Here is a 13,119-nt window from a genome sequence, read left to right as displayed (position 1 = left end):
GTTGTTTGGGAAGCAGATGAAAATAAAGTTCTTGATAGCAGAGAGAGTAACGTGCATCCAATTTTATTTCTGGGTCGGTGGGGGGGAGAGATACTGTGCTTCAAGTATCAAAAGATTGACAAACTCTCTTAAAAAGCCATTTGACAAAAAGTGTTTGCTTTTTGTACACTGCCTCCTGCATAACAGTAAATTAAAAATTTCAGGGCTTAGAAGGGCTGCTTGCATGGTAGGAGAACGACTGGAGGGAAATGTGTGGAAACTCCAAAAAACCCAGTTCCAGTTTGACAGCATGTGTAGAGTAAATCATGCATGTGGAAAGAGCTGTTCCTAGGTTTGGCACTGGCTACTCAGGGTCAAATCCTTTCTCTTTTGTAATCCCTTGATAATTTGCTGTCTCTCAGCCTAATTTACCTCTCACGGTTTTGAGAATATAATGGGATTATTCAAATATATTGTATCATACATATACATTCATATAAATATAAAGCGCATGCCCTGCCAGAAATTTTGTTAGTCTTTAAGATGCTACTGGACTCTTGCTCTTTTCTATTGATCTAAATATAACATACTATACTGAAATACTTGAAGAATGGCATCAACATGTGACAAAATGTAATTCCCTGTACTATATTACTGAAGTTTTCAAACTACTAAACGTGCTTCTGCAGCAGTGGCAAATATACTAGCTACTTTATTTATTATGACCTTTTGATTTATTAGACCAAATCACCCTTTTCATTCAAGTACAACAGAGGTAAGCCACTTTGCACAATTGAACAAATATTTGTTTTGGACACTGTAAACATGGGGACAAAAAGAATGGCCTGATTTTTGGGGGGTCCAGACACTACCTCCGACTCTAGATTGGCTGGTAATCTTGGGCAAGTGACTAGCCTCTATCTAATGCAGCATTCTGTTTCCAGGAGCAGCCAAACAAAGAACCCTGGGAAATGTATAAGTATGGCATGAATGAAAAAGTGTTCTACTGTTCTTTCCCCAGAGATGTACTCCATCTGAATGTGGAGGTTCCTTTTAACTATCACAGCCTATAGGAAGTGCCTCTATGAGCAGCTTCAGGGGGTAGAGCAGAGAGAAGGTCTGGGTGGGAGTTGAGTAGGGCCTGCTCCTTTCTGAGGCACAAGTCACCACCACCACTGATTAAGAACCCATCTTTCTTTGTTTTTAAGTAACATCATTGGACTAACATTAAAGTTAACATACTGATAAGATGTATGCAGGCTTTTTCATCACATCATATGTACAACATTGCAAAAGAAAGAACATACAAAATACTAAATTTTATTCCTAATCTTGCATCTAAATTTACTTGAGAAATGGAAAAATATTACACAAGTTAAAGATTATTTGAGCAGTCATCTTTAAAAAAAGAAGAAGAAGAACTGAATGGCTGCAATGCTACTTGTTGTTTTTACATGCCTGCAAATCTAATTTCTGGAGTGCAACCCATTTAATTGACGGACTGCCACCTCATTATGGAAAAAAACATTATTATTTTTTTAAAAGCAATATTTTAGCAGCTTGAAATAATGCTTTATGAAATGTAATATAATCAGAGTTTCTCCATAACCCTACATTTCCACTACCCTGGGGGTGTCCCAAATACAAAATGAATGTATTAGGAGAAAGGGGGGGTCACATAGCTGCCAATAGTACACCTTCAAATACCACGGGTAGTCAAAATTATATATCTAAACCAATAGAGTCACCACTACACATGAGGTATGCTGTAAATAATAGGGAATGCCAACAGGAGTTATTATCAGTTTGTATAGCACAGCAAACATGTCTCTTTGCAAGAGCTATGTATTTTAGGAAATGTATCCAACAGAATAGAATAAATCATGTACTTTTACTGAAACATATGCAGAACTTTAAGCAGCAAGCATACAGAAGGTGAAACACTCGCTATAGTTTCCTGCATTCTTTGTGCCGTGAAGTTATTCAGGGCTTCTCTGGTGTCCCTAATATGCACTGACATCATAGTGGAGTGCTTATGTTCTGTTCTCAGTGTAATAATAGAGGCAGTGTACAACTGAAGCAAAACAAAAACTGTTTGTAAAGGAAACAGAGAGGATACTCGAGGTCTCTCCTTGACTATGAGTTTATTGCAGTAACATGTATTAGGGTGTGGCACTAACTATAATGAGTTATCTGATTTTATTAAGAATAACTTGGGTGTGACCCTAAGGACTCTGTGTTCTCTCATATATAAAAACATTTGCTAATCTCCTGCAGAAACCAATGTTATTGCACTACCAAAGTATTTTTCATTTCTTCTAACACTTTAAAAATGGCTAAGGTATATTTCCAACGTTGAATCAATTTTATTAATTAAATAATGAAAGAAGTGTTCCAAATGTTGACAGGTATGCATATTAAAATTTCAGAAAACAGCACTGCAGGGACCGGGGTGGGGGGAGGATACACTTTACAGGCGTCCAGAGGCCCATCTCTGCCTACAAAACTATTTCCATGATGGAGTCTACGCACTGGATCTTGTCTAAAAATTCTGAATGTGTATGGGTGTATGTGTGATTTTCATCAATCCCCCCCTCCTGCCTTGAGCCCCCTATTCTCTGCTGCCACTCAACCGGCTGGCAGGGGAAAGGGGGGCCCTGCAGTATCACACTAACATGCAACATCACTTCCAGAGTGAAAACGGAAGTTATGTCATTGTCTCAAGTGAATCTTAGAGCATTGCAATAACATAATTTCTGGTACTGCACAAGAAGTGATGTTGTGAGTTGGCATGGCACCAAATATCTTGTATCCCTCTCATCTCCCACTGGGGCAATACCTACAGCCCCAGTTACTGCAACAGACTTGCCGTTTCTGCAACAGACTTGCAATATTCCTGGGGGTCATTTGTCCTCCAAAAACAGCACTGAGGGCATTTTGGTCTGCAGCAGAAGGTGGGAAAGTGTCACTTCCAAGGATGGAAATCTTCCTGTCAGCAGAAATTTTAAGTATATTCAGAAATAATATAGAATTTCAATACAGTGAGGCATGAGACTGTATGTATCTGACGAGATTCTGAGATTACAAATTATAAATTTGCACAGGGACCAGAGAAAGTAAGCTTGGGTTCTGTTTATGAGTGAGGCCTAACTGTATTTTTTAAAATAAACATTTATCCTTGTCTAAAGCAAAATGTCTTAAACAGTGGGTCGCGTAACTGAATGTGTGGGTCGCAATTTTTTTAAATTTTAAAATAATTTTTTTATGATTTATTATCAGTAAATGTTTGATTTGTATACCTATTTTATATACCTATATACCTGGGGTCATGTAAACATTTCTCGGGCAAAAAAGGGGTTGCGAGTGGAAAAAGTTTATGAAGCCTAGTCTAAAGAATGTAATTGTTCAAATACCTGGCTGACTCCAAAACTATTAGAAGTAAATATAGCAGTTAAGAACTGGTAATATCTAGACATGTTTCTTAAAAGAACTGAAACATTTCAGAATGCACTGCCTCGGAGGGTGGTGGAGTCCCCATCTTTGGAGGTCTTTAAGCAGAGGCTGGATGGCCATCTGTTGGGAGTGCTTTGATTTTGGGATCCTGCATGGTGGGGGGAGGGTTGGGATCACTGGGGATGTGGGGGGGGGAGGTAGTTGTTAATTTCCTGCATTGGGCAGGGGGTTGGACTAGATGACCCTGGTGGTCCGTTCCAACTCTGTGATGCTATGATTCTATTTTCTGAGAGCAGCATGGCTAGATTAAAAGCTTCCATAACGTGACACCAGTAAAGAATATGCATGTCTGGACTGCATCATGTTATACATTTTAAAGGAGTAGCACATCAATGATATAAAAGCTGTAAAACAAGTTAGATCAACTCATCTCCCAACAAGGTAATTCCATCCACAAAGAAAGGGGAAAAAAGAGTTGCCGTGAAGCATAGCGTATGTAACCTGCTCAACGGCAGCTTGCCCAAATGGTGCTCCAGGTGTCTATCTGTTCGAGTCAGCCCAAGGCAACTATTTTGATCAATTCTAATATGATAAAATGCTGCAGGGAAAGTGTGCAGAAATGTGTTTACGTCAGACTGTAATTAAACTGTTGTTTGCTTCCAAAGAACCTTAGGAAACACTAATGAGACATGAGTTTCTGCAATTTTCTCATCAAAAGCAAAGACCCTCCGCCTCTGTATGAAGCAGCCTGCCATCCAAGTAGCTCCCTCGATAAAAGTCACATGGCACACCAATCAGTAAGCCACCTGCTAATAGAACTTTACTGGAGTCAACTTGTGAGCCAGGCAGAGTTCAAGCAACCACCTGCCTATGCTGGACACCTGCTCAGCTTTCCCAGACAGCAGTGCAACATGTTCAATTTTCTACGATGCTACAGGAGAAGAGTCGCAAAGGAACAGGAGCACAGATGTAGAATAAATAGCTCTGCAGCAATTCCACCTTAGCTTCAATTCCAACCCTGTCCCTATTTAGTTGCATATTCACACTTCTTATAATACATTCTTTCTTTGAAGTGAACACTGGGCTGGATGCAAAGAACCATGACCAAGAGAAAAACAACTGCTGGCACTGATCCAAACATTCTTGCTCAAGAGTCATACAGAAGAATGGAAGAAGAGCCCCACTGTTCATCTAGTCCAGCACCCTTCTTTCCAGTGGCCAACAAGATGGAAAGCCTGCAAGCAGAGCACAGAGGCCAAAGCTTCCCCCAGTTGTTGTTTTCCACTGCTTCTGAATATGGAGGTTCCATTTCGCCATATGGCTAATTGCCATTGATAGATCTTCTATAAATTTGTCTAGTTTATTTTTAAAGCTATCTATTCAACAAAAAAGGGTTGTTTTCCTATGTACAGAGTAAGAATAAGAACAAGGATAAGATAAGCCCATTGAGTGGACCGGAAAGTTAAATTGTAACAGGAGATGAAGAGAGGGCAGAACTCCTCAATTCCTACATTTCCTCAGTCTTTTCTCATGAGGGAAGCATTGCTCAACATGGCATGAACAGAACACATGATGAGGGAAGGGATTTGCAGCCGAGGATTGGCATTGGGGTAGTGAACAAACAGAGTTTCTTTACACAAAATGAAGTCCTCAGGGCCAGATGAATTGCATCCAAGGGTACAACTTGCAGATGTAATTTCTGAGCCTCTGTCCATTATTTTTGAAAAGTCTTGGCAAACAGGTAAGGTGCCAGAAGATTGGAGGCGGGCAAATGTTGTCCTCATCTTCAAGAAAGGGAAAAAGGAGGATCCAGGGAACTACTGACTCATCAGCTTGACTTCTATAACGGGAAATGTTTTTGAACAAATCATCAAACAGTCAGTCCTTGAGCATTTAAAAAGGATGGATTTGATGGTGGAATGCACTTCCTTGGAGGATGGTGGAGTCCCCGTCTTTGGAGGTCTTTAAGCAAAGGCTGGGTGGCCATCTGTCAGGAGTGCTTTGATTGTGGGATCCTGCATGGTGGGGGGAGGGTTGGGGTCACTGGGGATGTGGTGGGGAGGTAGCTGTTAATTTCCTGCATTGGGCAGGGGGTTGGACTAGATGACCCTGGTGGTCCCTTCCAATTCTATGATTCTATGATTACTAAGAGCCAGCACAGGTTTCTCAAGAACAAGTCAGACTAATCTTATCCCCTTTTTTCAGAAAGTTATTACCTTGCTGGATCAGGGGAATGCTGTAGATATAGTTTATCTTGATTTCATTAAGGCTTTTGATAAGGTTCCACATAGTATTCTCATTGACAAATTGGGAAAATGTGGTTTAGATCCTGTTACTGTTAGGTGGCTCTGTAACTGGTTGACAGATCACACCCAAAGAGTACTTGTTAATGGTTCCTCATCCAATTGGAGAAATGTGACTAGTGGAGGGCCTCAGGGATCAGTCCTGGGCCCTGTGTCATTCCATATCTTTATTGTTCAATAATTTGGATTAAGGAATAGAGGGGATGCTTATTAAATTTGCAGATAATACTAAATTGGGAGGGGTAGCAAATACGGTAGAAGACAGAGCCAAGATGCAGGCTGATCTTGAGAGGTTGGACAATTGGGCTAAAACCAATAAAATGCACTTCAACAAAGATAAATGTAAATTTCTGCATTTAGGTAGGAAAAATAAAATGCATAATTATAGAATGGGGGAGATTTGTCTCAGCAGTTGTGTGTGGGAAAAGGATCTTGGAGTCTTAATAGACCAAACACTGAACCTGTGTCAGCAGTGTGATGCGGTAGCTAAAAAGGCAAATGCGATCTTGGGCTGTATCAACAGAAGTATAGTGTCCAGATCACGCAAAGAGATGGTATCGCTTTACTCTGCTCTGGTTAGACCTCACCTACAGTACTGTGTTGAGTTTTGGGCACCGCAGTTTAAGAAAGATGTAAAGCTGGGACGTGTCCAGAGGAGGGCAACAAAGATGGTGAGGTGTCTGGAGACCAAGTCCTATGAGCAAAGGTTGAAGGAGCTGGGTATGTTTCGCCTGAAGAGGAGAAGACTGAGAGGGGATATGATAACCATCTTCAAGTACTTGAAGGGCTGTCATATAGAGGATGGTGCTGAGTTGTTTTCTGTTGCTCCAGAAGGTTGGACCAGAACCAGCGGGTTGAAATTAAATCAAAAGAGTTTCCATCTAGATATTAGGAAGAATTTTCTAACAGTTAAAGCAGTTCCTCAGTGGAACAGGCTTCCTCGGGAGGTGGTAAGCTCTCCTACCCTGGAGGTTTTAAAGAAGAGGCTAGATGGCCATCTGTCAGCAATGCTGATTCTATGACCTTAAGCAGATCATGAGAGGGAGGGGCACCTTGGCCATCTTCTGGGCATGAAGTATGGGTCACTGGGGGTGTGGGGGTAGGTCGTTTGGAATTGCCTGCATTGTGCAGGGGGTTGGACTAGATGGCCCTGGTGGTCCCTTCCAACGCTATGGTTCTATTCTATTCTATTCTATTCTATTCTATTCTATTCTATACTAGTATCCATCACTACATTGTAAGGCAGTGAATTCCATAAAGTAATTGTCACATGAATGGTTTCCTTCGTTTTTAACATACTGCTCATCAGTAATTTTGCTCATTCATTGGGTGCCCTCAAGTATGATGGCAAGAGAAATTTTTCTATACACTTTCTCCACTCAGGGTATTTTGTTAAAAACCTCTGGTATTATTTAATATTTTTAATATTTTTTAATATTTTTATAAATGACTTGGATGATGGGATAGAGAGCATGCTAATCAAATTTGCAGATGACACCAAGTTAGGAGGGGTAGTTAAAATCCCAGGGGATGGGGTCAGAGTTCAGAATGACCTTGATAGACTAGAGAGCTGGGCCATAAGTAATAAAATGGATTTCAATAGGGTAAGGTACTTCACCTAGGCAGAAACAACATAAGGCACGGGTACAGGATGGGAGAGAGTTGACTTGACAACAGTACATGTGAAAGAGATCTGGGAGTCTTAGTTGACCACAAACTGAACATGAGTCAACAGTGTGATTTGGCGGCTAAGAAGGCCAATACAATTCTGGGCTGCATCAATAGGAGTATTGTGTCTAGGTCAAAGGAAGTAATACTACCACTGTATTCTGCATTGGTCAGACCTCCCTTGGAATACTGTGTCCAGTTTTGGGCTCCACAATTTAAGAAGGATGTTGACAAGTTGGAGCGTGTCCAGAGGAGGGCGACTAGAATGGTCAAAGGTCTGGAATCTATGCCCTATGAGGAGAGACTTAAGGAGCTGGATTTGTTTAGTTTGGAGAAGAGAAGGTTGAGGGGAGACATGATAGCCATGTTTAAATATTTGAAGGGATGTCATGTTGATGAAGGAACTAACTTGTTCTCTGTTGCTCCAGAGACTAGGACACGGAGTAATGGATTTAAACTAAGAGAAAAGCGATTCCACCTAAACATTAGGAAGAACTTCCTGACGATGAGGGCTGTTCGATGGTGGAATGCACTGCTTCGGAGGGTGGTGGAGTCCCTGTCTTTGGAGGTCTTTAAGCAGAGGCTGGATGGCCATCTGTCAGGAGTGCTTTGATTGTGGGATCCTGCATGGTGGGGGGAGGGTTTGGGTCACTGGGGATGTGGGGGGAGGTAGTTGTTAATTTCCTGCATTGTGCAGGGGGTTGGACTAGATGACCCTTGTGGTCCCTTCCAACTCTATGATTCTATGAATGTTCTGTTCATCTAAGCCATTGTTTTTTTTAAAACAATTCTTTAAGGTTTCCTCACAGAGAAAGTACTCTAGTCCCTTCACCATTTCAGTTATGTTTTCTGCACCTTTTCTAGCTCTACAACGTACCGTCGGAGAGAGATACAGAACTGCATAAAATATTCAGCATGCGGAAACGACATATGTTCAGGGGCATTAGGATACTGGCTATTTTTTCTTTTCGACCTGTTTCCTAACAATCTCTAACACAGAATTTGTCTTTTTTTCACTGCTTCCACATATTGAGTTGGATCCAGAGCATATTTTCTGTATGCACTACCGCTCTTGCACAAGTCAAAATTCAAGGGAAAAGACTGAGATAGCCACTTTCACTATGTCAAACCTATTGCATCCAGTTGCATTTCTGCTTGTGCAAGAGCTTGTGCAACCAATTTCTGGCCGCTATAGACAGGAAAGTTCTAAGTGTTTGCTCAAGATCTTGCACAAGTTGACCTGTGTTAAGTCCATGAGTCTCCTTGCAAGTCTCTGGATCCAAAACACCGAGCCGACATTTTCCCTGTGGTATCCACCACTACTCCAAGATCTCAGTTCATAGTCTACTACTGTATATGTTCAATTAGGATTTCACCCACCCCCTGACATACACCACTCCATATTTAATTACATTGAAAGTCATTTGCCACTTTGTTGCTCACTCAAAGAGGGCTTTAACAGATACGTTCCACTGCAATCTTTATGCCTCATCTTCTGTGAAAGGCTGCATGAACTTTTGAGTAAGTGCAAAAATATCTTTGAATTCAGTTTCATTTTCCTGTGTGATACTCTGGCACAAAGTGAAAAACAGCCCTTCAGGGAACAGAAGATATCCTTGTGCAGCACAGCACTTCTGGATTCAATCCAAATTGTTTCAGGAAATACCAGCCTGGCTGAAATGTTAACTCCTTTTATGTCTGCCCTGTCCCAAAGACTCAGGAAGAGAACTATTTTTAATACACATAACTAGGTGTTTTCAATAATCACAATAAAATCTTAATTAAAATACAAATGCATTAATTAAAAACTACCTCATACTGGCTTCCTTCAAAGCTAAAGATGAAAATTATCTCCAAATTTGTGGAGCAGCAATAAAACACATCTCTTATGACTCTGGAGCTGATTTATGGAATGTGAAGTAAGATGTCATACTTCATCCAAAATAAGATGCAGGAAAAGAAAGGTTAAGAGAAACATTTTTGCTGAGCATTTGCTTTCCCCTTTCTGTTGCAGGTATAAAGCTTAGCTATGGCCAGAGGCATGAGCCTTTGGTGCAAGCTGAAGAACATTCTAGCCTGTGGTTTTCAGCCTCTGCCTTAGAATGGACCAAGCACATTACTATGGGAAAACCATGGTAAAGATATTTAAATACATAAATGAATGATAGTGTGCCTTTACACATACCTTAAATTTCTTTTGTGAAAGTCTTTCCTATTAAAAAATAAAAGCCTAAAGTGCTGCATTCAGGGGTGCCATCATTGGGGAAACAAAGCTAAACATGCCCCCCCCCCAAACGCTAGGAAGGAAGGTTCTCCACTGAGAAGATACAATGAATCTGTGTCCCCAGTTACACAGAGGTGAGTTGCAGTTCCAAGGATTCCATGCAATATGTGACCCCCCTTTCTCTCTTACACTTCACAATTATGAGTTTCCCACAATGTTGTGTTAATTGAAAGAACAGCATGTGAAGGGTAAGTACACTTTATAAATGTTTTCTCACAATGCTGCACAATGCCCACGGAGACAAATATGTATATGTTGCCTCAGCTTTTAATTCTGCCTTACCACTGCACAAGCAACATATGTACTCTCATAACATCTGATTACAAAATCCTACTTAATAAGAACATTGAAATATTAGATTTGCAAAGATGTTACTGATTACATCATCTAGTCATTTCTTCTCCTGATTTCATAACAGAGAGATAAAACTTAAGGGGAAAAAACTGTGGCAGACATAAGGGAATTTAATTTTAAAAGCCAAACACATTGCACATGATATTGGATAATATGTTGCTCATCCATTACAAACTAGTGAATCACTAAGATGCATAATGCCTCTATGGATGAAAACTGCTGAGTGCAGCATTTTATTTATTAGTAATAAGAATCTCTAAGAAATTTTGTCCTCTACATAAAATCAATAAGACAATGTCAATATTTTAACCTTGGAGATATAAGTTAGAAAGACTGCCAAAATTATTTCTTTCTTAAAATGGACACAGACTTAAGAAATCACTTTAAAGACTTTAAGTACCACATTTAGACATAGATCAAAACGCAACACATGCACACTTAAGCTCAATGAAATCAGCTACACTGAAGAAAAAGCCTTCTATTTGTAGATTTAGAGAAAATACGGTAATAAGAATTTATTATACAGAGAAAGGAAATCAGGTTACCTCTTGTTGTTTAAAACAACTAGATTATTACTGTGGCAGACAAATAACAGAGGCAATGAAAGAATTGGCTAGAGTTTGATGTAAGCATGTTTCTACAACTGGGATCCAAAATACGTTTCATATATCCAGACACTATCATTGATAGTTAAGTCAGATTATGTCAATTATTTTTTAAGCACAATAACGCTTGTCCCTTGGGGAATAAACAATAGGTAATTACTTGATTGCCCTGAGCGACCCCTGCCCTTTTTTTTTTCTTGTAGTAGTAGTAGTAGTAGTAGACGACTTTATTCGCAGTCATAGACCATCAAGTCTCCAAATCAAAGTTAAATACATACATGCCTTTTCACGAGCAGCCATCTACGGCTCTTCCATGTTTGTTAAGAAGCAAGTGTCAAAAAACCAGAACAGATTAAAAACCAGGTGATTAACTTTCTAAGATATATGAGCAACTAAATTGAGCAGCAACAAATATTCTGGCTTGAATGATGCCTATACCGATGGCAGCTCTCCCGGCCACTGCTTGACCTGCAAGGTAAGTTTTGGTGAAAAAGGAAACACTGGTGGCTGGAAGGGTTTTTTCATTCAAAAGAAAAGACATTTTATTAATCATTTAGTAGATCTTTATGCCATTCCTCCAAAGAAGTCAGGGTTGGTCATAGTGATGGAGAATGGCTGCCTGGCTTTACAAGCTGGTCTGAATTTTGGCTTGTTTTATAAAGTGAGGGAAGCTAATTTCTAACTTCTCCACCCCTTCTGAATTTTGGTGCCATTGCCGTGAATCCATCTGTTGCATTCATAACAAAATCCCATTCTATGTTAACAAAAAGCAAGGGGGAACTACATGCCCAAGATTTACACTTGTCCCCCAATGATGCTTTATTGTGTAAATCAACAACTAGATCAGTCATCTCACTGTATGTGTAATATACAAAGAACATTTGGCATGTTACCTCAGAAAGTGTTGCTAGTCACTTTTGTTTCCTACTCACCTGCTTTCAGGAAATGCATGGATCTACTCTGAACATGCTTGTAAAGTAAGACATGATGGATTGTCTCCATTTTTTAAATGTATACTAATTATTACTTGGAAAAAAAATGAAATAAGGCAGTGCTAGTTATTACAGGATATTTTGTACTAAAGATGTGATCTTGAGCATATATTTACTCCTTTTAAAAGAACTTCTGTTTCCTTTTAAAACCTTTTTCCTAGTTTGGGTTTGTTTGTTTTCAAAGAAACTAAGTTAACTGATTATCTGTTGACAAAACTAGGCCTTAATGTTGTAGATTTTAGAAACACAGCACATGCCAATTAGACTGGTTAGTAAAATATTTTTCTAAAAATCCTCCTACTTGAGTATTCCTGCACCCAGATCTAATAACCTTAATACTGTTCAGGCCAAACAGAGTTATCTACAGTGCAATACTATGCAGAGTAACTAAATTCTAATCCCATTGAAATCAGCGGGTTTAGACTGGAATAAAGGTGCACAGGAATGCAGTGTTAGTTAGCATTCCTAGCTTGTGATTCTTAAAGGAATACATTGCCTGAGGAAGGCATCTTAATATTCTGAAATAACTGAGAGCTGTGCTAGTAATTACAATAGGAAAAAAAACACTACATCTATCCAACTTTTGTAGACGATTACCACTGAAATTGACACTGGTGCTATATCAGCCTCTGAGAAAGAACACTACAAAGAGCATTAGACAAAGAAGTTTTGCTTTGAAATTTATTTCTATATCTACAAACAGTATCTTAAGATGGGAAAAGCAGAAATAAAGGTGTTTTTGGAGGGTGTTACTTTTTAAATGTAATTTAAAAAACACAATAAAGACTGAGGTATAGGAATGTATACATTTATTTATATTTTGTGTATATATATATATATATGTTGTGAAATATTAAATATTTACAAGAGTACAACAATTTGCTAGCTGGAACTGTGTATATAAATAAGCTCTTCTTCATGCTTTTGAAAGAACTGAACATATAGTAACACAATGCATATTAAATAAGATCCTTCTTACAGAATAAATGTATTTGTCAGATGGAGACAGTGATATTGCTTATCCTTCAGTAGGTACCTTAGGACTCTTTGAGCTTTGTCCTGTGTAAGCAAGCAAGTGGCCTAGCTGGCCAGTTATGGTTCTCAGCTCCTGTACAGCACTACCAACCTCCTCTTTTAATTCTCTTAGCTCAGAAATTAAGATATCCATTTTAGAAAAACCATGAGAAGAAGGCCTAATAAGGAAAGATCCATCTGGAGACGGACCTGTAATTAAAGGAATTCCAGGAAAAGCAAGTCCAGAAGTTGGGGAGATAGCAAAAGATGGCAAAGGTCCAGATGAGGGAAATCCAGCAGAAGATACTCGTTCCTCATCACAAGGTGGAGCAGGTGGTAGAGGAAGAACAGGTGAAGGGGATCCAAGTGCTTCAGTTTTAATGATAAACTGTGGTTCTAACTGTTGGTTGGTGATGAATGCAGGAGAACCGTAGGAAAATGAATACGATGAGGTAACTGTAAAATGA

The 13,119-nt window shown here is 39.5% G+C and overlaps 1 protein-coding gene across 13 annotated transcripts in view; it reads right to left on the bottom strand.

Moving 5' to 3' along the window:
• The window catches only part of NFIB (nuclear factor I B), a 435,226-nt gene that overhangs the window by 87,411 nt on the left and 334,696 nt on the right, over positions 1 to 13,119 (bottom strand). For 2 of the 13 annotated variants that reach the window (XM_056847874.1, XM_056847875.1), the window contains exon 7: positions 12,655 to 13,108. The exons of 10 other annotated variants lie outside the window; for them this stretch is intronic. In XM_056847874.1, the coding sequence (XP_056703852.1) occupies positions 12,657 to 13,108 (452 nt within the window). In that variant the 3' untranslated portion in view covers positions 12,655 to 12,656. Of the gene's footprint in view, positions 1 to 12,654; positions 13,109 to 13,119 lie in introns of those variants that run through there. One more of the 13 variants, XM_056847877.1, reaches the window with a different exon arrangement.

This window comes from Euleptes europaea, chromosome 4, assembly GCF_029931775.1.
Source record: "Euleptes europaea isolate rEulEur1 chromosome 4, rEulEur1.hap1, whole genome shotgun sequence".
Lineage (NCBI taxonomy): Eukaryota > Metazoa > Chordata > Lepidosauria > Squamata > Sphaerodactylidae > Euleptes > Euleptes europaea.
Note: the sequence above shows the minus strand (reverse complement) of the source record. Positions and strands in the feature narration are given on the sequence as shown.